General features: G+C 52.7%; 12 protein-coding genes across 12 annotated transcripts; 4 read left to right on the forward strand and 8 right to left on the reverse strand.

Moving 5' to 3' along the window:
• Window positions 1-515: 515 nt before the first annotated feature.
• Window positions 516-1478, reverse strand: BJY04DRAFT_198980 (uncharacterized protein). The gene has a single exon (XM_073712693.1). It carries the CDS (start codon window positions 870-872, stop codon window positions 636-638), a length of 237 nt encoding a protein of 78 aa, XP_073566920.1. The 5' UTR covers window positions 873-1478; the 3' UTR covers window positions 516-635.
• Window positions 1479-2346: 868 nt separating this feature from the next.
• On the forward strand, window positions 2347-3289 carry BJY04DRAFT_198981 (uncharacterized protein). The gene has a single exon (XM_073712694.1). The coding sequence runs from the start codon at window positions 2398-2400 to the stop codon at window positions 3139-3141; it is 744 nt and encodes a 247-aa protein (XP_073566921.1). The 5' UTR covers window positions 2347-2397; the 3' UTR covers window positions 3142-3289.
• Window positions 3290-3859: 570 nt separating this feature from the next.
• On the reverse strand, window positions 3860-5941 carry BJY04DRAFT_133731 (GMC family oxidoreductase). Its single transcript, XM_073708530.1, has one exon. The coding sequence runs from the start codon at window positions 5794-5796 to the stop codon at window positions 3940-3942; it is 1857 nt and encodes a 618-aa protein (XP_073566922.1). The 5' UTR covers window positions 5797-5941; the 3' UTR covers window positions 3860-3939.
• Window positions 5942-6157: 216 nt separating this feature from the next.
• On the reverse strand, window positions 6158-8028 carry BJY04DRAFT_133740 (Zn(II)2Cys6 transcription factor). The gene is made up of 2 exons (XM_073708531.1): window positions 7657-8028; window positions 6158-7611 (listed from the first exon to the last, which is right to left on the reverse strand). Exons 1-2 carry the CDS (start codon window positions 7728-7730, stop codon window positions 6252-6254), a joined length of 1434 nt encoding a protein of 477 aa, XP_073566923.1. The 5' UTR covers window positions 7731-8028; the 3' UTR covers window positions 6158-6251.
• Window positions 8029-9418: 1390 nt separating this feature from the next.
• Window positions 9419-10863, forward strand: BJY04DRAFT_133749 (uncharacterized protein). The gene is made up of 2 exons (XM_073708532.1): window positions 9419-9764; window positions 9837-10863. The coding sequence occupies exons 1-2, from the start codon at window positions 9655-9657 to the stop codon at window positions 10822-10824; spliced, it is 1098 nt and encodes a 365-aa protein (XP_073566924.1). The 5' UTR covers window positions 9419-9654; the 3' UTR covers window positions 10825-10863.
• Window positions 10864-10901: 38 nt separating this feature from the next.
• On the reverse strand, window positions 10902-12056 carry BJY04DRAFT_222428 (Zn(II)2Cys6 transcription factor domain-containing protein; the record flags this gene model as incomplete). Its single annotated transcript, XM_073717377.1, has 1 exon — window positions 10902-12056. The coding sequence occupies one exon, from the start codon at window positions 12054-12056 to the stop codon at window positions 10902-10904; it is 1155 nt and encodes a 384-aa protein (XP_073566925.1).
• Window positions 12057-12316: 260 nt separating this feature from the next.
• On the reverse strand, window positions 12317-14245 carry BJY04DRAFT_230923 (putative tannase; the record flags this gene model as incomplete). The annotated part of the gene is made up of 1 exon (XM_073719388.1): window positions 12317-14245. The coding sequence occupies one exon, from the start codon at window positions 14243-14245 to the stop codon at window positions 12455-12457; it is 1791 nt and encodes a 596-aa protein (XP_073566926.1). The 3' UTR covers window positions 12317-12454.
• A 1392-nt stretch (window positions 14246-15637) lies between these two features.
• BJY04DRAFT_198988 (endonuclease/exonuclease/phosphatase family protein) lies at window positions 15638-16939 on the reverse strand. The gene has a single exon (XM_073712695.1). The coding sequence runs from the start codon at window positions 16883-16885 to the stop codon at window positions 15851-15853; it is 1035 nt and encodes a 344-aa protein (XP_073566927.1). The 5' UTR covers window positions 16886-16939; the 3' UTR covers window positions 15638-15850.
• A 1-nt stretch (window position 16940) lies between these two features.
• Window positions 16941-18205, reverse strand: BJY04DRAFT_198989 (uncharacterized protein). Its single transcript, XM_073712696.1, has 2 exons — window positions 17976-18205; window positions 16941-17912 (listed from the first exon to the last, which is right to left on the reverse strand). Exons 1-2 carry the CDS (start codon window positions 18053-18055, stop codon window positions 17399-17401), a joined length of 594 nt encoding a protein of 197 aa, XP_073566928.1. The 5' UTR covers window positions 18056-18205; the 3' UTR covers window positions 16941-17398.
• Window positions 18206-18825: 620 nt separating this feature from the next.
• On the reverse strand, window positions 18826-20232 carry BJY04DRAFT_222432 (major facilitator superfamily domain-containing protein; the record flags this gene model as incomplete). The annotated part of the gene is made up of 1 exon (XM_073717378.1): window positions 18826-20232. One exon carries the CDS (start codon window positions 20230-20232, stop codon window positions 18826-18828), a length of 1407 nt encoding a protein of 468 aa, XP_073566929.1.
• A 401-nt stretch (window positions 20233-20633) lies between these two features.
• Window positions 20634-21821, forward strand: BJY04DRAFT_222433 (uncharacterized protein; the record flags this gene model as incomplete). Its single annotated transcript, XM_073717379.1, has 1 exon — window positions 20634-21821. The coding sequence occupies one exon, from the start codon at window positions 20634-20636 to the stop codon at window positions 21819-21821; it is 1188 nt and encodes a 395-aa protein (XP_073566930.1).
• Window positions 21822-22363: 542 nt separating this feature from the next.
• Window positions 22364-23825, forward strand: BJY04DRAFT_230925 (putative protein kinase; the record flags this gene model as incomplete). Its single annotated transcript, XM_073719389.1, has 5 exons — window positions 22364-22528; window positions 22675-23002; window positions 23053-23369; window positions 23428-23593; window positions 23647-23825. The coding sequence occupies 5 exons, from the start codon at window positions 22364-22366 to the stop codon at window positions 23823-23825; spliced, it is 1155 nt and encodes a 384-aa protein (XP_073566931.1).
• Window positions 23826-23854: the final 29 nt, after the last annotated feature.

Genomic DNA, 23854 nt, shown 5'->3' on the forward strand with positions numbered 1-23854 from the left:
GGAGGAATGCAACGGTATATCAACGATTCAACGTCGCTTAGCCCGGAGGTTGCCCACAAAATAAGATTTCAACAGTTTATCGCAGAGGACAGACAGGCGATGAAGGCAGCGGCAAGAGTCGATCAGAATCTCCAGCCATCAAGCAATGGGAGCTTCTGCCAAGGGCAGGATGGCGCTTCTGACGGGACAGGGATCATGTCCAGCGTCCGTCCGTCGAGGCGACCAGTGCGTGCGCGCTGTTAATTAGCGGACTGAGACCCATTCCGGACATTGGACTTGATAGTACGAGGCGTGGGCGTGGTGAGCACACCCAACGAGCAGGCGCGAAACGCCGTCTCATCTCGCAGCGAAGTGTTTGCTGTCCAGAGCTCAAGGTCGTAAGACTGCACTGGCAGAGCAGAGCAATAGATACGACGCTCTGATTGGCTGCATGGCTTTCTTCACCTGCAGGTCTCATCACCTGATCAGCCAATCATGCTGCCATACTCCAGTCTTGGCGCTGTCACGGGACACAGCAGGGCGCGTAAATTCTCAACAGCCAATCACCCCCAGCACCAGCAAGCAATCACATCGCAACACTCCCTCGAGAACAGGGCAAATGAAACCGATAAGAGAAGAGAATGGGATCGCTTCCCCTATTTAACACAGATGTCCCAGATGTCCACCGCAAGGGGTTTCATGGTTGTGGGGTGTTCAGATTCTGAAGAGTTGGAGAAGAGTCTCACACTCTCACTGCTAGCGCTGCCCAGCATGCGGGGATATCCGAGGAGCTTGGGCGTGACGACTTGAAGCTCCACCAGAACAAAGAGACATGAACCATAGCAGAGCGCTAAGCTGTCCAACAACATCGTTGATATCAGAGCTTGCCTCATGGCGAGGTCACCAGCCTCCTCAGCATGCCTATCACCCGCCGGGCCGCTTGGATCTGCCGTTGGGGCCTCCACAGCACGAAGGATTGTGAGATCACACTGCTCTTCACATCTAGCTCAAATCCTTTCAGAGCGCCTATGAGAGGTACAATTGCTTGGAGGCAACAGCTGACGTCCAGACGACTGATAGGTTCATTTCTAACCTCTTGACGCTGGGGTCTGATCTCTTGTCAGGATGAGAATGAACCACTTCCAGCAGAATTCTCCAAGCAACTAACAAATTCGCAGTCTTGCCAATTTTCCAGATTCTTGAGTTATAGTCGCCGAGGGTTGGCCTTTCTGTCAAATTTTGATTCATCTGTAGAATTTATATATAGTTTGCCAAATCACATTATCAACCAGAGAGAGCAGCTCCAGTGCTGGGAGATTTAGAGAACACTGGCGGTGTATGTGGATCACGTGATATGTCTCCCCGCACATGGCTTTGAGTCTTGAGACTCCAAATACTCGGCTGGACTCTTCTATACTTGCGGCGGCTTTCTCAAGGAATGCACGATTGAGTTTGATCTGAATCTGGATTCAATCTGTAAGCCACATGTTGGTCAGTCACAAACAGCTTCAGTAGTCCGGATGTCATTCCTTCACAGATATATATTTTCTCGTCAGTATGCGGGTAACAGCGCCGTAAATCGAAATATTGATATGTTTATGCCGAGATAGATACACTCTATAGCAAAAGCTTACAAGTCAGGAACAATCATCGTAAAAAGGTATATAGGTATTTTCATGGGAGCGGGCTCGCACCGGTCCTCGCCCACGACATCCCTCCTCCTGAAGACCCAAGTACAACAAATCTGCCTTCCAACCCTCGGACAATATCCAGACTGTAGTCGAAACACAGCCTAATCAAAAACTTCGCAGTTATTGGCCCTGTCCTGAGAACCCGTATATTAGTGCCACAAGCAATCTGTGGCAATCAACGCAAAGTAACCCCCCCTTCGTATTCGGCGTCGATCCCCGCATCTCCGCCGTCTCAACACCACCTCCCTCACAATACTCACAACCACAACAACAATTTCAAGCAATACACTCAAAGCCTGAATACTCAATTTCAAATCTTATCTTCAATATTCTGACCTAATAACTCTAAAATCCAATGCCAATGCCACCTTCCAAATCCAGCTGCACCGCCCTCATCATATGTAACCATGCACCACCGCCAGCACCACCGCCAGCCCCATGGCGACATCCAAAATCCCCACCAGCCAAGGCGCACAATCCAGTAAAACCAAGCCCATTGTCCCGCACGCCAAGGACGGATTATCAGCCGCGTGAGACAGCGTCGCAGATCCGTGGCTGCAGTCCAGTTACCACGGGAGCCGAGGAACGGGCCCTGAGGAGACTGGGCCTGGTGCCTGCGGCTGCTCCGCTTCAAATACGACCTCGTGCCCGGTGCTTGGTTTTCTGCACAACTCTCTCAATTCGGTTTCAGTCGAGCCTTCAAGATCCCTTGGGATAAGGCGCAGTTATGAAGTCTACTCTCCTTTCAGTTATACCGCTTGTCTCGACGACAACAGCATGGACGTTCACATGGCGCGACGCATCGGGCCAGGCGACTACCGAGTCTGGTAGCGGGCCGTCCTCCTGTATCGTCGTTGACCACGCGCAGGGCGAGCTGTTTGAGCTGGATGGGCAAGGCGAAGAGAATATCAACATGCTCCTGTTCACGAACGACGAGTGCAGCGGGGACCCGGCGGGCCAGGCGACCGAGGACTTCACGCGCGAGGCGAGCGTTGATCTTCTGGGATTCCAGGTTGTGGAGTTTGGGGCTGCGGATGAAGATACCACGAGTGGTACGGCGACTGCAACTGAGACGGAGACCGATGAGGGGACATTTACGTTGCCTACTGTGACGGAGACATCTACGGAGACCGAGACAGCTACGGATGATGATGATGGGACTGTTACGCTGCCGACTGTTACGGAGACGAGTACCAGCACAGGCACGGATGATGAAGACGATGAGACGTTCACGTTGCCGACCGTGACGGAGACGACGAGCACCGAGACTGAGACCGAGGTCACTGAGACGGAGACGTCGAGTGTTACCGACACCAGCTCTACTGATCCACCAGCGACAGCGACGGACTCCGAGGAGCCCGATGCGACGCCCACAGATGCGGCGTCGAGCCTTGTTCTCACCCGAACTGGCCTTGTGGGTGTTGCGATGTGTTTTGTTGCGGGCGGATGGGCGTTGGATTTCCTTTTCTAGTAGCGTTCGGTGACTTATTCAGTCGAGACATTGGAGAGCGGAAAGATTGATATAACAGAGGGGGTGAATCTATAGCAATAAGCCACGCACACTGATGACTTCTACGATTACCTTCTTTGAATAATGAACATGGTTTTCTCTGAGTTAACAGAACCTTGTTCCTAAACTTAAATTCTCAGACCCTAACATGGTTTAATTTCCAAGCCTACTGTTGCTGTAGCCTCGATATCGTTTTGAACCGCGGTTCACGTCCAATGGAGCACTAATGTAAATATATGGCGAGTGATACTCGAAACCATCTCATTCACTAACCTACTACCCCCTACGAACAATCCATAAAGTCACCCCAACGCCAAGTAAGCCGTACCTTCGGAGTTTACACATGAAGCAGTCTCAGAAAGCAATTCTACATTGCGATACCATCGCCATAGCCTTGTAGAGCTCTATCTACAGAACCTAGAGCGTATGGCAATGTTCTCTTTCCCCTTCCTAAGAAGCACAATCCTAGTAAACTTCCCAAGCAAAAGGCCATATCTCCAATCAGAGGATGCATAGCGGGAATGAAGATCGGACAAGAGGGAGAGAGCAGTGTCCGTACTGTACAATGTCCATGTCCATGTCTATATCAGCGAGCCCTACACTCGAGGGTACTCTACGGAGTGTCCAATTCGCGAATCCCCTACTCAACGTACAACATTTATATCAGAATACTTGAGAACAGCCCAATTCAAGAGTTACTTTGCTATACACCGACACAACACCAACGTCCATCAACACACAAGGTATAACTAAAACAACTCAAATCAAACCCCTAATAATATCCGCCGCCCTCTCCGCAACCGCAAAAACACTACTCTGCACATTCCCCGCCGGAATCACAGGAAACACACTCGCATCCACAACCCTCAACCCCTGCGTCCCATAAACCCTTAAGTGACTATCCACGACCCCACCCTTTTCCCTCGGCAACATCGCTGCAGTTCCGCAGTAGTGATACGTCGTGTTCACGGTGTCAAGGATATATTTCTTCGCGCTGTCGAGGTCCGTCAGGAAGGCATCGGGGGGGTTCCGCCTTCCGTTGGGTTTTAGATAGTTGGCTAAGGGTTGTTTAGTGTGGAGGTCGTGCACGTCCAAAAGAGTGCGGGCTGTGAGTTCGAGATCGAGCGGGTGGGAGAGGTATTTCCCGTCGATGGTGGGTTTGGTTTCTGGACCTGGATCCGGGGAGGTGATGTGCGTATTACCTCTTGAGAAGGAGAAATTCGTTTCGAAGCCCAGGGTGATGAAGTTTCCTTCCTGCAGTCCGGTTCCAGAGAAGGAGGAGGCATTCTCCAGATCATGCAGGCTGCCTTGGGCGAGGAACATGAACATCATGCTAGCCGGAGAATCTGGCTTCGCGAGGATATCTCTGATAGCCTTGTTCCGGATATCAGGTTGTAAGTCTGATTCTAATTCTGAGAGGTACGAGTCAAGGAACTCCCCCATACTCTTCTCCCTCTCCTGATTCGACCCATGGAACTCAAGAATAGGCATGAACGCACTACTCTGCACCCCCCCGATCGTCAACGGACCAGTCCTGCTCTCAGCATACTCCCTCATCGCAGCCTGAACCGCATCAGCCTCCTGCCTGAGCAGCGGATCAAGCGTCACAACACCATCCACAGCCTCAAAGCTAATCCCCGTAGAGAGATGATCCTGTAGATTCTCACCGACATTCGGATTATCAACCACGACAGGAATCCCCAGCTCGTTGAGCCTCTTCGCATCACCGACCCCAGATAACTCCAAGATCCGCGGCGTGTTGATCGCACCAGCACAGAGAAGGACCTCTTTATTCGCCTTGACAACCTGAACCTCACCATCAATGACGACCTCAACGCCCGTCGCAACAGGCTCCCCCGCGGTATCAGAAGAAATCTCAAAAAGAATCCTCCGCACCCAAGCTCCCGTAACAACTCTAACCCCGCTCTCCCTTGCATTCTCCGCATAAACACCCGCAAAGCTCCTCTCCTTACTCCCCTGATCCGTCAGCGCAAGATTACTATACGCGCCCCAGATCTCACCGGCAAAGGGATCCTCCCTCGCCCCGAAACCCATGTCCTCAAAGGTATCCACCCACGCCTTGGCCAGGGGATTCGACCTGACAGCTGGAAACGAAGCCTTCAGGGGCCCGCAATCGCCATTTATTGATTCATCAAGCCACTTATCCGCGCCGATGAAGGTTAGCGTCTCCTCATCGGGAACCTGTAATGTATAGGATCTCTTATAGTAAGGATGAAGAGAATCCCAATCCCACCCGTCATTCCCCAGCTCACCCCAGGAATCAATGACGTTCTTTCCGGGGGCGATGAACGCCATGCCGTTTATGGCGGAGCTTCCACCTAGCAGGTTTCCCTGGGGGATGTTGACTTTTCTTCCCCCGAGGTTTTCTTGCGGGGTTGTTTGGAAATTGTGGTCGAGGGGCGTGGACATGAGGGAGGTCCAGAGGGCGGGGGTGAGGATTCGGGGGTCAGTGGTTAGATCGGGGCCGGATTCGAGGAGGGTTATTGATGGTGAGGGAGAGGAGGAGGGCTCAGAGAGGCGTGAGGCGAGGACGAGGCCGGATGTGCCGCCGCCGATGATGATGTAGTCTGCGTTGAGGGGGGAGGTGGAGGGCATGGTGGTGATGGTTTGGGTTTGGGAGTATTGTGTATTTTTAGAGATAGAGAGAGAGGACGGGGATGTCGGATGGGATGGTGAATATGGATCCTGGGGAATTGTTCTCGGAGAAGGTCATTCTTATAGACTCTTACAAGTAGACATCTGAACAGAGAAGAGTGATTGATATGCATCTAAACTCCGTGTACTCCGTACGACAATGAATGTAATGATGGATCTGAAAGTTAGCGAGCCTCCCAATCAGAGCTCGCAAAGGCTTCTCCACTAGATTCAAAGGCCAAAGCCCATTGGGCCCGTCGACGGCCATCTCACCCACTCCAACAGGTGTTATGTGGCGCTAGCAGCCATGGCACGCTTTCAGCATCAGCTCTAGTAGTATCAAATCCACAAGGACGCTAGACAAAAGTCTTACTTGTTACCTCTCTACCCCTAATCTACTTCTACTCCTACTCTACTCAGTCTACAGCCTCCGCCATCGCATCCCTGGCCATCCTCGCCGCAAGCACCGAATCCCACATCCCCTCCCGATGGGGCCAAGACTCCAACACCTGCACCCCCCGCAAGGCAACAGCCGGATTGCGGCATTTCTCAATCATATAGTACAGCGGCCCGATGACTGCAGTTTCCATCATGAGGGTCGGCTGAGGACCAGCCTCGCGCGCGCGCCGTTGAACGCCCTCCGTGATCCGTTCGCCCAAGTCAATGACCTCCAAGAAGCGATCGGCAAAGTTATCTCGGATGACCTCTTTCGACTTGATGAGACAGACATCGATGATGATTGAGACGCCTTTATGATGCATGCGAAGGAGCTGAAGCGAGTCGCGGTCCTTCTGTGTTAGATTTCCGTGTGAGAGTTTCTTCTCTTCGAGCTCGTCAAGCGCCTGTGCAAAATTGAGGAGCTGGATTTGCTGTTTCTTCTGCTCCTTGGACAGCACGGTATAGTTGGCTTCGATTTCCGCTGCGGACAATCGATTGCAGAAGCCATCGAAGAGGCAGAACTGAAGGAATGTGCGGTCGCGCATGAAGCACGCGTCTTGGACACAATCGAAACTCATTTTTGTGGGCCAGAATGCTTGCTCGGCCGCAAGCATCGGCATGTCGAGCTCCCTGTGGACGTTGGAGAACCCAAAGTGCGCAACTTGCAGGTCCAGATGGATCATCGCGGCGGCGAGCGATCGCTCAAGATCTTGCTCAAATGCCGGGTGCGTGCGATACAAGGCATGATAATCCAGCTTGGGCATGCCGAGAATATCCAGACCGCTCTGGAGATGGGTGACTGCCTGCATGTACTTCCCTCGAATCAACTCGAACGCGATAAAGAGCAAGCAGCACAGCAAGACGGTGGATCGCACGTTTGGGTCATGCGACCCCATGCGCAGCCTCAGATGCTCAATCGACCGGTTATACTGGTATAAAGCGAACCGATGTGTGCGGTTTGACATGTCTTCCGGCAAGACAGGCAAGCCTGCAGTTTCCGACACCTCTTGCAAGGCGCTGAGTGCGACCACCGCGTGGCAGATTGCCGGCTCCGACTCGCACATCTGGAGTATAAGAGAGTTCCACATCCGAGAGTCGAACCAGCCGCTCATCATCGGGACGGTGAAGCAATGAAAGTAGTTGAAGAAGCGACGCTCCTCTGATGTTTTCGACGGGAGGATGGCGCGGAAATGGTATTCTGTCAGGGCGGTGCGGGCGATCTGATTCGCGTTTCGCCGGTGAGGAAGCCGCTCGAGGTCGTAGCCATCGCATTTGAAGCCGGAGGTGATACATCGTCGACAGGCGCCCGGCGTCTCATCGCATTTGACATGGCGGGTCCTATGTTGTCAGTGGATTGCAGTGCGGTGAGACTTCGGTACTCACCGGCATGTGCGACAGCCGGTACTCGATTTTGGCTGTCGCAAGCGACGTCGCTTTTTGGGCTGTGCAGGGTCCATCCTGACCCAGTGATGCTTGCAAATGCATTGTCAGGGGATTTTGGAATCCTTTCGATTTGGCCCCAGCTGAGCATCTCCAACACGTGAGTGCTGGATCCGGGATAGTGCCCCACTAGTCTGACAGGACACGCGCCCGCTATCTTATCGACGGGCGCTGTATAAATAGCCGGAACATACTCCGAATGTGAAGTGGACATTGACTATCATTGAACCTTGATAATATTCGCATATCACAGCACTGCGCATGTCCATCTAGTCAACCTGTCTATACCAGCTCCAACTTCACAGGAAGTGCACCGGGTCCAGCGTAGTACCGACGCAATGGATGGTGTAACCAGTATATAATTCTCTGGATCGCATTGTGCCACTTCGGCAACCTATCAAAGGCAATGAAACCTACCCACGGGATTGCTCTGTCACAACGACTGATTTGTCAGTCCCTGCTAAATCCCTTTTGTGCTGGAATGGATGCTTGGCACGATATTGACAATAATAGATCGAAGATCACCCGATCGTGCACCCGATAGTTCTTAACTAGACGCCTGTCAAGGACCCTTCCGGAGTGTCTGTTATCTCCCCGGCATCCTTCTTCGAGCATGAAGCAGGAAATAATCGTGGCTAGAATGTATTGGAAGGTTCATAAGAGCGGGCTACCCGCTCTGCCTCTGGAAGCAGGGCTCGATGAGTTGAAACTGCTCGCTGGCTGTTTCAGCTTTGGAAGGACTGGTAGAATGATTGCTTTTGTTGTGGTTCACACCCAGAACTGCGGTATTAAATTCGATTTGGAAGTGTGTCCCGCGTGGCAAGACTTTTACAAGTTGCACAAACCAGAGGGCCAGGGTGAAGTAAATGGACGTGTCATTGGGTACTCCTCATCGGAAGGAGCAATAGGGATGGCGGGCATAACCCAAAGGCTGGTGACTGGGTAGGGTCCCTCACACCTTCGGTTGGGACGCAGGCGGCATCGATAGGCCCAAGTTTCGCCCAATTCCGTCGAGTTTGACTATCAGCCCGCATCGAAATAGTAGTGCTTATTCGAGCCCAGCACTTACGAGATCAGTGAGCTGGATTGGGCCATGGGTGCGACGCACACCCGGGCCTTCGCCGGTTTCAGAAAAGCATAAAAACACGCAGGGAACCTCTCACATCGAGGTGGCCAGGATTGAAGAGATTTGGAACCACATTCCTCTCCCCTAGTGGTTGCAGGACATATCCTCGGCGTGGCAGTGTGGGATGAGGCTTAATAGTCAAGATTCTCATTTGCGAGTGAAGGTGATATCGACAGCCGAGATGCAGAAGGTTCTCGCAGCCCTTACACCTGCTTGAACCAGGACGTGCTGTTGGGTGTCAGGCTGAACGCCACTCGCGTTCGACGTGTCGCATTAACTCCATGAATGGAAGATGCATACCAGCGGCCCCGCATGATGCGCACCTAGCGGAAGGTGCCGGTAGATCGTCGTCGACACGTCCGTCCAGGTCATGTATAAGTAATCCAAGACCGCGTCAGGCAGGCGCAATTCTTTCACATTAAGCCTCAATCCGTGCTGATTGTCTCAGTATAAACACCCATCGTTCTAGCATGAGCCTAAATATGACAACCGCTGACCAGCCACGTCGGTCTGCATGTGACCGCTGCCGGGGCCAGAAGCTGCGCTGTGAGCGGCTAAGCTCCGCAACTGAAGATGTCTGCCGCAGGTGCCTTCGAGCCGGTGCCCACTGTGTCACCACATCCGCTGTACATCGACTGACCCGGGGAGCTGGAGTGACCGAAAATCATCGTGCGTCGACTCTATCTTCGACCTCATCTTCCTCCTTGTGCTCGGCTAAATTGGAGAGTTCAGGAATTTTAGCAGAGAGCGATTGTCCAACCGCCGACAGACACGATGAGTCAGAAAGCCCGACCCAGCTCTGTCTAGAGCCGCAAATGACTACAGTAGCTCCCGCCGATACTGTTTATAGGGAGCAAGACTTCGATGGCACCTTTCAGGAGTCTTCACCTGCGACAACACCCGCCCAGCTGGGCAATTTCTACCAGCAAGTGCCACTATCCGAGGACACCATGATGCAGCCGTTGACGGTACTGACAAACCCACCCAATGTCTTCAGTTTCACACCCATATCACCATATTATCAAGGCGAGACCAACCCTGCTCAGCACCCCTTCAACTTTGTACCAGCCACAAGGTCGCCGTTCAACACAGCTCCACACAGCCCCTGGAGCTCGTTCGGTCCGCCTGCACGGCCCCAAGGAGCGGTTCCATCCGCGAGACAACTCGGGAGTTGGCACCAGCGGTTTTCAGGATTGAGTTCTGAGCTTCTTAGAGACCTCAACTTGGTCGAATCGGGAATGATAACAGGCAAAAACCTCTTGACGACGCCGGCGTGTCACGCATCTACATCCATGCCCGATCATCCCTACTCCGCCGGAGGTCATAATAGTCCTTATTACAGCATTGGCCGCATGCTGCAGAGCGCAGATGACTTTTATTGTGTACTTCAGGAGCTTCGAGGTCAAACGATGTCCACGAAAAGCTGGCCACTCACAATGAGCGTCGGGGAAAGTCGATCTATGGAGGAGCTTAGGACCAGTGGATATACTGGATGTGACCGCAGGATGTCGGCTGTCGGCAACACGGCAGTCACGGGCGTGGAAGGCAATGGGGAGCTGACTGGGCGCACAGTAGACGCTCTTCTTGCACTGTTAATACGGACCTGCCATACCACACTCCTCCGGATTTGCCAAGCTGTGGTTTCGCTTATCCGCGACTCGCTGCCGATGGCGAAGAATCGTTCCAGTTTTGAGCCAGTTCTGCCTGTGGTTCGCCTCGATGGCTTTGACGTCGGATACCGCCAGGACCTCCAGATTCGCATTCTCCTACAAGTCGCAGCGCACCTTTTCGATGAAATTGACGAAATCCTGCGCGACTTGAAACTGGGAGACGGGGTCAGTCCGAGTTTAGAGGCATTGTTAAGCACAAATGTATTGGGAGTGACGCTTGACGGTGCTTGTGATGCGCCGATGATCAAGGAGTCTATTGCTAGTGTTTGCAAAAGTATCCACGAACAACTTGGTAATGGTGGAGAGTTGAGGTAGCGTCGTGATCAGTCAGAATTTCGTAAAACAAATGCAGAGCAAGTATCTCTTCCAGTGATGTCGCTTACTGAAAGCCGTCAAGCTGCAACTAAATTGCCTTCTACACCTTTTACCACCTGCTCTATCAGTCCCTTAACATGTCTGGCTGTATTGACAGTCGCAGAGGCACGCTCCAGCAGGTTACGGCATCCAGAGGCAGCTGTCGGGCCCCGAACTTGGTCGCATAATCCGGCCGCAAAGCCTTCCGTGGTAAGAGGGTTGGGCGTGGCGCACGGCAGCTCTATCTCCTGCACCAAAGCCCGTGCAGCGTCCTGCAGGCCTGCAGTACTACGCACGATAAGCGAAAGCTGCATGCTTAAGGCTGTGGCGATGGATGGCACAAATGACCCTATACGAATGCTCGCAACCCGAACCACGATGTTGTCAGTGAAGGTTGACTTGGCGAGGTTGCTCTTGAAACAGCCGTGCATGTGGAAAAAAAGCACGGTCCAAATGTCCAACACCCGGGTTTGGCAGGAAAGTAAACCGTAGAGGGAAGCTAAGCCGAGAGGTGGTGTAACACCAGGATGTAGTCGACTTTGTCGCAGGCCATTGACGAACTGCTTCGTCACGTCAGCTGCCGCCTCGGCGAGGCTAAAGATGGTATCGATCTCGGGCTCCATGACCTCGGCATTACCATTGCCAGCGGTGCAGTTCCTATTGAAGCCCCCTCCTTGCATTGGCGGAAGTCTAGCCAGATATTCACACGTCTGCTCCGAGAGCTTATGAATCCTCTGTTCTAGAGCAAACACGGTGGAATCCTCTTGAGACGGGTGGATCAACTGGGAAGGCGACAGGGCATTGTGGACCATGTCTACAGGGGATCCAAAATCAAAGTCAAAGGGCTCCTCAAGATCAATGGTGTAATCGAACATATTCAGGGCAATGGCACCAGGATCTAGGTACTGTTGGGAGCCGTGGATGTCTGGAGGGAGAGAAGGCTGTAACTGCGAGGGCTGATTGGAGGCTGATCTAGAATGTCCAACACTAAGAGAGTTGTCTGGAGTGGTACACATGGGGTGCCTGCCGCCAAGTGACTTTTGTGGCCTCTTTGGGCGTACACCGCGCATGGACTGGCTGTATTTGCAGGCTGCTTCCGCTGTCTGGCAACGGTGGCAAGAGGCTTGTCCATTGCCTCGAATGCAGCGGAGCTTGAGACCGTGACATCGGTCGCAAGATTGCCGTACTGGCATGATGAATGGAGTAGGTTATGAGATGGAGCGATGAAAACAAAAGGTGAGAGTGAAAGAGGAGGTACCATCAGCACGCGAGTGCAGCCTTAGGCAGCGGCACGCCAGGACGGCGAAACGTTCTCCCGGAGCAGTGAGATCCTCGATTGATCTCAGAGACAACATCCATCAATCGCCATCATCTTGTAGCATGCACGAACTAAGAGCTCACTCTACGGAAGGACCCCTACGAGGAACGCACATACACTGTACTCACACAACACGAAGAATTCAATTGGAATAATTACTGCTCATCTCCACTAATCCGCTCCCAACCTTCAAATACCAGTGCAACACTCGCTTGCAAGCCACTATCAACCTCTCGTCCATCACTAGAATCAACAATCCACCACCAGCACTAATCAATAAACCGGCACCTTGAACGCCGGGAACTCATACGTCCAGCTCTCGAAACTCTCCTGATCCCTGACACACTCAAACTCACTCTCTTCATTCCTCCAGAGCGGCCGCTCAGGCCACCGGCAAAGCCTCTGCACCTCGCCCTCATAATCACCAGAAGACACAGTCGCATTCAATCTACCAGGCTGCTGCCCATTCTCCACCCAATCAATCATCGTCGCCATGTTATCCTGCGGATAAGGCCCCGGCTGCAGGGAATTCGCACCGCAGTGCGCAGCACCCGGAATCAGGTAGAACTGGTACCAATCCGCCATCTCTTCCAAAGACTCATTGAACGAGAGAGATGGGTACATGATCTTCCGCACGGATTGCCAATAGTGAACCGAGCTGGCCGCGGGGATAGAGTTGTCTGATTCTCCATGGTAGTGCAGGAGCTTCCCACCAGCCTTCTGGAACGGCGTGAGATCCGGAAGGGTCGTCTGGAGGGTGTCCATGTATCGAACCATACCGGTGGTCATCCAGTCCACCAGCGTGTTGTAGGTGACGTTGTTCAGGTCCTCGAGGTTATCCAGGTCAAGCAGTTGGATAAACCTTGTCACGTACTCGCCGCCCGTGCTGGGGATGTTGAGCGTCCAAGCCTCAGCATCAGAATCGTATGTTGGATCCGCATCAGAGGAAAGGTCCGACCCAATCTGCCACGAGAGGTACGCACGCTCGTTATCAGAGTTATGCAAACCGGCATAAATCGCCTCTGCAACAGCCACACCCTCCGCAGAGACCGTCCCATTCTGCTCCGGCTGGTAAGAGGTCGAACTCCCCTGCGCCATCTGCCTCTTACTAAACCCGAACCCAAGCGAGGTATAATTCTGCTCAGCGCAGTAGTACGGCTCGCCAATGACAGTCTTCAAATCAAACTGCAACTTGCACAAATCCGTCCTCGAAACAACCCCATCCTTCCTCCCATCCAACTCATCACACGCCTCAATCGTGGCATTCACAATCTTGCTCAACTCACAAGGCACCGGCAAATACCCCAGCGTCTGCTCCACAACAGCCGAAAAAACATGATGCACCTGCTGCTGCGCGAACCTGAACGCCGGTGCGCCCGCAATCACCCCATCATACTCCTCCCCCCATCTCTGCACCTGACTCATCCCCTCCCGTCCACCATCCGAACACCCCTCATAGTAAGTAAACACCTTCTCACTCTCACCCTGCCCATAGAAGCCCCTCGCGAGATATTTCCCAAGGACCGTCATCTCGCCGAGAGCCTGGTACCCGAACATATGCGTCGCGTCCCAATTCACGCTCCCGTTTCCAGTCAACACGACCTCGTCGTAGCTATAGTCGAACGCGTCATATCCAGCCGATGTCGCGCCCGAGACAGCGCCGTAGGAGAGCCCGCCTGTGGCGTCGGAGGAGAGGGAGAAGCCGCCGCCGCCGGCAACGTAGAAGCGGTTCTTGTAGGTGGATGGCGGGGGGAAGGCGTATTTCACGATCACCGGGGAGGTCTTGCCGGGGTGGACGTAGGTTACGGTTACGTTGCAGTAGTTGGTGGATACGGCGGAGGCACCCATGCCACCCATGCTGGAGGAGGAGCCGGAAGAGGAGGCAGAAGAGGCATTGTAAACGCTTGCAGTTACGGCGGACGGGAGGAGGTCGATTCCGAGGAGGGTTCCGTTGGAGGGGAGGATTGAGCGGACGTGCGAGGGGGTGCAGAGGTCAGAAAGAGACGTTGCAGCAGCACCAGCTGTCGCGGCGAGCGCGAGGAGAGCGGTGCGCGGGGTGCGCATGGTAGCAGGCGTTCTCGTAGAATAATTTGTCGTGGGAGAAACAAGTAAGAGGTAAGGTCCAGTTGAGCTTAAACTTTCAACGAAGATCAACTCGAGCAAGCTCTATTTAAGCACCCATCTCCTATCCCACATACCCCTTCCGTCCAACAGCCCTTCCCTTCCAACGTCTCTCTCTCTAGTGCAAAACAAGCAAGATCCTCATAAATTAGCTCTAGACGCATCCACCAGTTACAACGACACGGCAAGGATTCCCGAACAAGAATAGTTCCCACGCGGAGCTACTGGGGCAGTCGTCACGCAATTGCGTGGCTGAAGTCTGAACCACGTAGCTAACCAGGAACAGGAAACAGTCAACTTCTCCCATCTGAACACAGCCTGCAGCTGGCAGCTGCAAGGCACGACGGGGCTGGGCTGGCGGCTGGCCTCGTGGCTTGTGGTTCGAATTGTTGTGGAGCCCGGTGATCGTCACGGCTTCACTTCGGACTCCGGAGGAGGAAATCAGGCCCGAGACCGAGGTCAGGTCGGAGATTGATAAGAAAAAGGAGTGGATCCGGTACGTCCCTAATAGTAAGAAAAGGTTTTTCGTCAATGGCAAGGTGTAGGCCCTATAGGGATCTTCTGGTTATAACACATTATTGCAGGCATGCAGATGGTTCCTTTCGCTAGACACGAAAGGCAGCATATCGGGGTAGCCTTAAGTCTTGGGACACGAATATACTGCGTTTGGAACAAGCTAAAGTGGAAAAAAAAGACCCAGCTTGACTAAATGATCGTCATCCCTTCCCACTGAAAAGTGGATTGTGGGATTGTGGGAAAGTGGGAGTTTGTGGGTGATTGTGGGAGGTATCCATCCGCAACCAAATATCGAGCACCGGACGACGCAGCACCGTTGGTTTGTAACAAACCAGGTTTGATCTTGATTAAGGATGGATGGTAGTAATGGAGCTTGCTGACCCAAATTCCTAATGGATGACGTGGTTTATCACAGTCCCTGACTTCCGTGGTTGAGCTAGTCATCTAGCTGAGAGTCAGAAGCAAAGTAGGGGGCAATCGCATGGAAACACTGAATGATAAAGTCAGTCTATGCAACAACAACTGGCAAAGAATACCAGAAGCACTGGGTACATCCTTTGAGAAATTACGGAAGATGCTATTGAATACCCTCTCTAATGACCTTGATCTTTTGTCAGTCTGGGGAGAATATCAGGCCGTTGTTATCAGTGTCGAAAGGACCACCTGATTGTTTGATCTCTAGCTTTGATGCTAGGCATAGCTGAGCTGTCTCAAGATATTTATCGGGTCTACTGCGCCAATTGCTGAAAGTCTCAACTGCCATGACTGATACACGGGGATTATGGGACTGGGCTGGAAATACCTTTTGGAGTGAAATCATCTAAAGGTAAGACTGGAACTGGTGATTTTCGCCTGTATAGTGGAAAACAGCACTAGGATTATGTCTTGCGCTGCAGACATCGTAAGCTGAAAGACAAGCCACTCTAGCAAGGTGAGTCGCACGAAGTAATGCCACTGAGTAGACATAAGGAAAGTCTACAATCATCCGAATCTTCTCAACGCAGCACCAGCCATAGACACTCCTCACCAATCTTAGAGCCCACTCTCCCTCCTCACCCCCTCACCCGTAATCTCAGCATCAGTATCAACCTTAATCTCGACAAAAACCCCCAAATGATCCGTGACCCACGCCTCCTCAAACCCCAACTTCACAATCTCCTTCTTTTCCTCCTCACCTTCAACCAACACCCCACCCCCAAACCTCTCGTACCTGCTCACATTAACCGCCCCCGTAAAGAAAACCTTATCCATCCTACTCAGCCCAAACCGCTCCCTCAGCACAATCGGAGCCTGCTGTCCCCACGTATACGCCTCCTCGGTATCCTCCTTTCCACCAAGCTCCAGAAAGGCATCTTTGAGATTATTCTCACTATGAAGCGTCCGATCAAACGGTTGAATTGCATTGAAATCGCCCGCTGTAATCCCCGCGTTGATAGCCGGAGAATGCAAATAAGAAGCGATGAGCGCCACCTGAGGTGGGCGGAAGGGCGGGTCGAGAGCCATTGATTCGAGATGCGAGTTACATAGACGGGTCGTTTTGTTGTTGATACGGGTATCGACAAAGAAGGCGTCGCGGTCCATGCGTGTGTTTGAGAAATGGACTCTGAATGCGGAGAGCACGGGGAGGCGGGCGTCGAGGAGGATGGTGGTTCCGTAGTGCTCGGTTGCCCAGAATTCGTGGGTCAGGTCGGTGATGTGGAAGCGGGAGCGGATCCAGGGGGTTGAGGCGATGGTGGAGAGGTCGGACGGGGTGCATTCTTGGAGGAAGATTATGGGGGCTGTTGACGTAGGAAGGGTGGTTAGGAAGGAGGAGAGGTGGGTGAGGGCCGGGTTCATGCGGGCGGCGGCGAAGGGGAGCATGAAGTCGATGTTCCAGGTGTAGAGAACGAGTTTGGTGATGGTGGAGTCTTGTGTTGGAGATGGTGTTGGAGTCTTGGGTTCCCAGGTTGAGGATGCGGGGTTGTAGGCGTAGTAGGGTTGGTTGTAGGGTTGGTCTGCGGCCCAAGGGACTGAGGTCTTTCGCAAGGCTTGAGTGGCCTTCATGGCCTCGGCAAAGAGAGCTTCCATTGCTGCGGTTGTTCTCGAGAGTGAAGTTGGAGAATTGAGAAGGTGAGAGTAAGCAGAGATTGGGGATGTGGGAACGTTTTAAGCTGCGGTGCGGGGCCTCTTTCAGCCTCATCTCAGCTCAACGATACCCATTTTCCTGAGGCAATGGAAGCATCGAAACAGAGGTTCAAATCTCGAATCCCGAGGGCAATTCCGCCCACGAGGTCAGCTTTGAGCTATCTGAATACGAGACATCGTCCGCTGAAAGGGTGCATTTGTTGAATTATGCTGCCTGCGAGAAAGCGATCAAGCAGGCTGAACTCATAAAAACCATCATTCCTCAAAGAGATATAGATCAGCAAAGCTAACAGCAATCCATAGAGTACACCGCAATTCATGTACAACCCAAATCAAACGCTCAAATGCAGCAAACCCAACATCCGTAAGCGCCCGCACCCCGGATACCTCTCATCTCAGTACAGCCAAAAAACCCCAACCCAACAGACCACCTGGCTCAACATAAGATACAAAATATCAAGCCTCAACTTCCTTCCTCTCCATCAAATCAAACGTCGGAACCCTCCGAATCCCACCTCTCCCCCCATTCCCAACCAACATAACCTTCTTCTTCATCCCCCTCGCCATCCCCACCTCCTTCTCAAAAAGCACCTGCTGCTCCCTCTGCACCTGGCAATAATTCATCACCCCATTCCTCACCTTCCCCCACTCCGTCACCGACGTCCCTAGTCCCTTTGGATCAATTCGCAACCTTCCCAATGCCTCCTTAACCCAATACACGTCGTTCCAGCGGGGATCGTCATGCCGGACGGGCGTCGCTCGGAGACTCTCGAGAAGACGACGCTTGTTAACGACCTTCCCGACTGTGATGCGGGCGACGATGGTGGCTGTCGACGAGAGTGGCCAGGTGGATTCTTCGAAGGACCAGCTTGTTAGGCCGGATGGGTGGGTGGTTGGTGTTGTGTGGAGGAGGGTGCCGGTTGGTGTGGAGGGTTCGTTTTTGGGCGCGACTAGGAGAGCCCAGTGATATCTAGTTCTGTTAGATTTAATGTGTATGTGGGAGGGGCTTGAGGTAGACGTGAGGGGGACGTACGTGTCTTCTTTGCCGGGCATGGTTGGGTTTCCTTGCCGGGTGTAGATGACGACAGAGAGGCGGTCTTTGTTTGAGGGCATTTTGGAATATAGTATTATATATGCGGTAGCCAGTACCTCGATCTAGAGAGCAAAGAAAGGAAAAAAGAAGAGTGCGGTGCTGTGGAGAGGTACTATGTGCTGTCGCTGATCCTCGGAGAGTTCTCACCACCAGGAAGAAACTCTCGAGGGTTATATACATCGCATCTCTTGATACATCTAACCACCTCTAGCGCTTTGTCGCGCCGTTTGAGTATCGAGAAAGGATCGATCAATGGCGACCGGGTTGGTGCTAAGAATAGTACCGTGGGTTAGTTCTAGGTGGGCGCTTATACAAAGCGCTACGACTCGCGCGCAGCAACCAAGAACACCCCACAGCCAATGATGCTCGCCTGGGGTATTTTGGCTTCTTCAGCGGTGGTCTCAGCTATGTTTCGCATAACCGCCCGCTTTCGAGTCTTCAGAACCAATAGTAGGGTTGTAGCTCTTGGTCGTCTGCCGCCGGGCATTGTCTGCCTAGCGCCAGGAAGACGCAGAGGTCTTTTGAGCCTCAGATTGTGAGCTGACAGCGTCGATCTATGGCTATCATTGCTTGCTTTTTCTTTCTATGTATTGGCTCGTTTGATATAGATTCCTACGCTATGGTCTACGGCGCATGAGTCGTGGGATTCGAGATTTCTCGCCCTGAAAGGATGCCACTCTAGAGCGACCTCCTTTCCCGGCTCTCAATAGCTCCTACCCTCTTTGTCCTCGTATCTGACCAAATCCCTACAGCCTAATCAACCCATTCACAGTGATGCTCACCTACCTACTCAAGTTGCACCACCCTCCGTAACTCCACCTCTATCACCCGCCTTCCCCTCCTCAAACCTCCGAACAACCTGCAAAGTAGCCCAATAACTAAATGGCAACGCCGTGAACCACAACCCCAGATTAATACTCGCCGTCGCAATCAACGCCGTTGGCACAGCCTGCACGCCAAAGCCCACCGCAACCCCTGCCGTCTCAATCCCCCTCAGCAACGAACTATACCGAATCTGCTCGTCCGCGCCATCCGCCAGATTCCCAATACACCAGTAGATGTAGTTCTCGACCATGCCCAGACTGATCCGTTCAAAGAGATACAACCCAAACCCGCGACCAAATGTACTCTGGTCCCCCCAGTCCAGCACGGGGTTCGTCTTCCGGAACTCATTCTGGATATACACAGCCCAAATCCACGTCGCTGAATTCAACAGCGCAATAAGGACATAAGTGCTCACAGCACGCACCTTCCTATCCCCCGTCCACGGGATATCAACCAGCGACCCCCCAAGCCACGTCGCGAACGTGCCCACAATCGCCGACAGAAAGCTCCCCAGCGCGCGCGAGCGCACAGTAAAATACGTCGCGAGATAAGTCCCCGGATACGCCTGCATCCAGCCAAAATACCAAAACAGCGGCGTAAGCAGTAAAATCGGCTTACTTTTCCCTCTTTTCCAAAGCGCGTTGACTTCTTCTTTCCAATGGATATCCTTCTGGCTGCTCACGATCCTGGTCCCATCATCCCGAACCACCTTCTCCGGATTCGACAGACACAACCCAATAAGCAACCCCAGACACTGAATCGCAATAAAGCCCTGATACGTCTGATACCCGACCTGCCCCCTCTCATTGAGATTATGGTTAATCCCCAACGAAATCGCCCCGCCGATAATATTCCCGAAATTCCGAAACGTGAACCACGTCGCGATGTACCGGCCCCGTTTGCGGTCTTCGGGGTACCCCGTCGCGATGGCGCCTTCCACGCTCCAAAAGAACCCGGCTGAGATCCCGCAGGCGACGGAGCCGAAATACACCAGCCATGTTGCGCCCGTGCGGTTATTCAGGTATAACCCTGCGGCGTAGAGCGGGTAGCCAATTGAGCCGAGAGAGAGGGTATATCTGAAGCCGATGGCGTTTGTGAGGAAGGGGCCCAGGAAACAGGTTACGGTCATGAAGGCGTAGAGGAGGGCGTTTGCGGCGTTTACCAGGTTCGGGGACTGTGACCCGCCGACGCCGAGGCCGTTCATGGCGGACCAGATTCCGGGGGCGCAGAAGGCGCAGAGGCCGACGGTGAGGATTTGGAAGAGGGTTGTGCGGCGGAAGGGGGGTTTGGGGCGGGGTTCATTGTCTGGTTGAGGGATGGTTGATAGTGGTGTTTTGGGATCGGTTGGAGATTGGGTATTGGTGGTAGTCATTTTGTTTGGTCGGCTTGAATTAGGAGAGTAATGATAAAATATAGGTCGATGGGGAGCTATTGGGTGGTTGGTGTTGATGGCTTCATATACTACCGGGGTTAGGGTTTCGTGATTGCTGCCGGAGATGAGGAATGCATGACAGGCCGAGTAGGCAAGATAACGTCAAAAGAAGGACCATAGCTTCACCTTTGACGAATGAAGACTACCTAGAGACCAGTCTATTCTCTTGTCTGCCCTATAAGCGTGCATACCGAGGGTGTGGCTCGGGGCGTACAGGATTCGCAATATGAGGGGTCAATGGCAACAGCGGGGATGCATCTTTATCAACGCCGTGCATCCAGCATCCTGCTGCCATAATCGACGATGAATTGATAGATATTGAGTATCTACACAATTCCAACATGGCAACCACCGTCGAGCAACTCGCCATCCCCTCCCTCAGTATCTCGGACTCATCCCCAGAGCTAATAACATTCACCCCCTTCACCCTCCCCCCCAGCAACCAACGAACCCTTTCCCATCCGCACCCACCAAACACCACCATCCCCCTCGCTCTCAAACCATCAACCCAGGACCCTCCTCCAAGTCTTCCCTCTGCCATATCCACAATCAAACACCTCCAAAAAACAAACACCCTCACTACCCTCCTCGCCACCCACGGCACCCTCCTCTTCCGCTCCCTCCAGATAACCTCCGCAACCGACTTCAGCGCCTTCGCCCACGCCTTCGGCTACAAACCGCACGAGATCATCGGAATCGTCGTCGACAGACCAGAGCTAGCGCCTAACGTCGCCCCCGCAAACGAAGCACCAAGCCACGTCCGCATCTACAACCACAATGAGTCCCCGCAGGTCCCGCACGCGCCGGAGTATGTCTTCTTCTGGAATAAAAAAGCTCCGCAAGTTGGTGGCGAGACGCCTCTAAGCTCCTCACTCGAACTGTTCTACCGCGTGCAGAGGGAGATCCCGGAGTTTATTGAAGAGTTAGCAGAGAAGGGGATCCTGAGTTCAGTGACGTATAAGCGGGAGGCGCAGTATGCGGGTGGGTCGACGCTGAGGCAGGCCTTTGGGAAGGAGATTGTGGATGGTGATGACGAGGGGACGCAACGAGCGAAAATCGAGGCGCAGATCGCGCGGTATAACCGCGGGGAGTATACGGGTTTCGATTGGAAGGATGGAGGGGAGACGTTAGTTGTCACGCATCGACTCCCTGTGATCCGCACGCAGCCGGGGACGAATCTCCCGACGCTGTTTACCGGGTTAGCGGCGTATTATAAGAACAAGCTTGCTTCGGAATCCGGGTCGGCGACGGGGAGGAAGAGTGTTGCGGAGCAGTTGTTTGGGGATGGGACGGTTATACCGGAGCGGTATCTTGAGGTTGTCGCGCGGATTACGGATGAGATTCGTGTGCTGCATAGGTGGGAGGAGGGGGATGTTTTGGTGTTTGATAATGTTATTGCGCAACATGGGAGGGAGCCTTGGGAGGGTGAACAGGGGGATAGGGTTGTGTTGGCGAGTTTGTTTGATGGGGTTGCTCCTGGGGGGTATGGGTTTGGGGGGTGGAGTAGGGTTCAGAAGGCGTTGGATTAGATGGTATTCGGGTCGTGGATTTATATTGCTTATGGTGGTTTATCTTGCGTCCATATAAGAGTTGTATACTCGCTTAGGTGTAGAGCTTCGGTCTGACTTGTTCTTGGGGGCAGTGATGATACTGGGCAGAAAAGGGCATCGATTGGAAATGAGTAAATTGATAACATGTCTGGCATATAACTGCCTCATGTTATTACTATAGTTCTTGTCTAGGTCTTAGAGACCAATCTCCCTTTCCTTGACCCGTATCAACGCTAAATAGCATCCTTGAAGTGAGGTCAAGTCCTAGAAACTCCTCAATCCTCATCCTTGCATCTATCCCCACCAAGTACACCCTTCATACACACCTGCCCAGTGATCAAACAAGTTATGTGAGCAATGCAAGTGCCAAGTCTAGTGTAGATTGTTTAGAGCCACGTGACGAGCTGCATCCTTGCTGGCCCATGGTCTTTCATCTCCTCAAATAATCCAACGAGTCTCCTCAAATTTCACAACGAACTTCAATCTATCATTCTCAGCTTTCTAGAGTATCATGGGCCACCATGGGGTCGCTGCTGAGAGCTTTGAAAAACACGATACGACATACGCGACCGCCGCGACGAGAAATCTCTAGCCTGCCTCAAATCCTACCCACAGACACGCCAATTGAGGAGGAAACAGTTCCATATTACAAGCCCGCTCACTACTATCCTGTCAGAATCGGAGATGTGTATCATGCTCGATATAGATCACTGGCAAATTCGGCTATGGAGCGTACTCAACGAGTTGGCTATGTCGAGACCTCAAGTATGACCAAGGATCACCCAAACAATTTTTGTCGAGCACTAATAACGTAAAGCACGCATTTAGACAGGATGAGTATACAGTCTTGAAGGTGTCCACGTCGTTACCGGACTTTCCCAGCACGACCGACCGGGAGCTGCGGGTGTACGAACACCTCTCAAAAGTCGATTCTACTCATCTAGGTCAATCGCTGATCCGCGAGCTATATGACTCGTTTGACCTGCAAGGGCCGGGCGGGAATCACCGATGCCTCGTACTGCAGCCAATGCACATGACGCTCCTGGATATGATGGGAATGAATCCTAAGCCCTTTGATCTGCCGCTGCTCAAAATGACCATCACAAGACTCCTGTCGGCTCTTGACTTTTTACACACCGAGGCCGGGGTTGTTCATACAGGTAAGTTCCAAGCACCGAGCCATGCAATCCCGAAGTCTGATCTGATATAGACCTGAAAACCGACAACTTAATGCTCAGTCTCGAGGACGACAGTATGCTGGCTGATTTCGCGATGGCGGAAGCTGAAACCCCCAGTGCCCGAAAAATGATTGACGAGTCGCGCATTATCTATAGCAGTCGCAAGTTCCGCCTTCCTAGGCAAGGGACGAGTTTTGGTCTTCCGACCCTCTGCGACTTCGATGAGGCGAGGATCGGCGCAACGCACGAGTCAGGCCCGTTTGTTCAACCACATATCTACAGAGCACCCGAGATCATATTTGAAATGCCTTGGGGTGCCCCGGTCGATATTTGGAATCTTGCAGGACTCGTGAGTTTTGCGTTACTGCTTTCCACTGAGCCATAGTATATATTAACAACCGATATAGATTTGGGATCTTTTCGAAGGAGAGCACTTGTTCAAGGATATGTTTAGTCCCAAAGGCCGTCACGACGCATTCAAGCATTTGGCCCTCATGGTAGCGTTGGTGGGAGCACCACCTAGCGAATTCGTCCAGCGCAGCGACACTACGGAGCAGTGTTTTGACTCTACCGGTTAGTGCTCTTTACGCGTGGCAGTTCTGGTAACCATTGACTGATTTATCCAGGTACATGGAATGCGCACACAATGGAACCAATACCTACCATTTCACTTGAAACACTCGAAAAGCGGTTGAGCGGAGATGAGAAAGAGCTATTCCTGGCATTCTTGAGATCTATGCTAAAGTGGTTACCAGAGGAGCGGTTGACAGCCAAACAGCTCCTCGATCATCCTTTCTTGCATTAAGTATCATGTCACTCATGCATCGGCAAATG

Source organism: Aspergillus karnatakaensis (genome assembly GCF_047715665.1).
Source record: "Aspergillus karnatakaensis strain CBS 102800 unplaced genomic scaffold BJY04scaffold_59, whole genome shotgun sequence".
NCBI classification, from domain to species: Eukaryota; Fungi; Ascomycota; class Eurotiomycetes; order Eurotiales; family Aspergillaceae; genus Aspergillus; species Aspergillus karnatakaensis.

Excerpts from the sequence above, each read along its gene's own strand:
- BJY04DRAFT_198980 (XM_073712693.1), bottom strand. The coding sequence starts at position 872 with ATGAGGCAAGCTCTGATATCAACGATGTTGTTGGACAGCTTAGCGCTC.
- BJY04DRAFT_198981 (XM_073712694.1), top strand. The coding sequence starts at position 2,398 with ATGAAGTCTACTCTCCTTTCAGTTATACCGCTTGTCTCGACGACAACA.
- BJY04DRAFT_133731 (XM_073708530.1), bottom strand. The coding sequence starts at position 5,796 with ATGCCCTCCACCTCCCCCCTCAACGCAGACTACATCATCATCGGCGGC.
- BJY04DRAFT_133740 (XM_073708531.1), bottom strand. The coding sequence starts at position 7,730 with ATGGACCCTGCACAGCCCAAAAAGCGACGTCGCTTGCGACAGCCAAAA. Across the intron at positions 7,612-7,656 it reads ACCGGCTGTCGCACATGCCG|GACCCGCCATGTCAAATGCG; the intron begins GTGAGTACCGAA and ends CTGACAACATAG.
- BJY04DRAFT_133749 (XM_073708532.1), top strand. The coding sequence starts at position 9,655 with ATGACTACAGTAGCTCCCGCCGATACTGTTTATAGGGAGCAAGACTTC. Across the intron at positions 9,765-9,836 it reads CAGCTGGGCAATTTCTACCA|TTTCACACCCATATCACCAT; the intron begins GCAAGTGCCACT and ends CAATGTCTTCAG.
- BJY04DRAFT_198988 (XM_073712695.1), bottom strand. The coding sequence starts at position 16,885 with ATGGAAGCTCTCTTTGCCGAGGCCATGAAGGCCACTCAAGCCTTGCGA.
- BJY04DRAFT_198989 (XM_073712696.1), bottom strand. The coding sequence starts at position 18,055 with ATGCCCTCAAACAAAGACCGCCTCTCTGTCGTCATCTACACCCGGCAA. Across the intron at positions 17,913-17,975 it reads ATGCCCGGCAAAGAAGACAC|ATATCACTGGGCTCTCCTAG; the intron begins GTACGTCCCCCT and ends TAACAGAACTAG.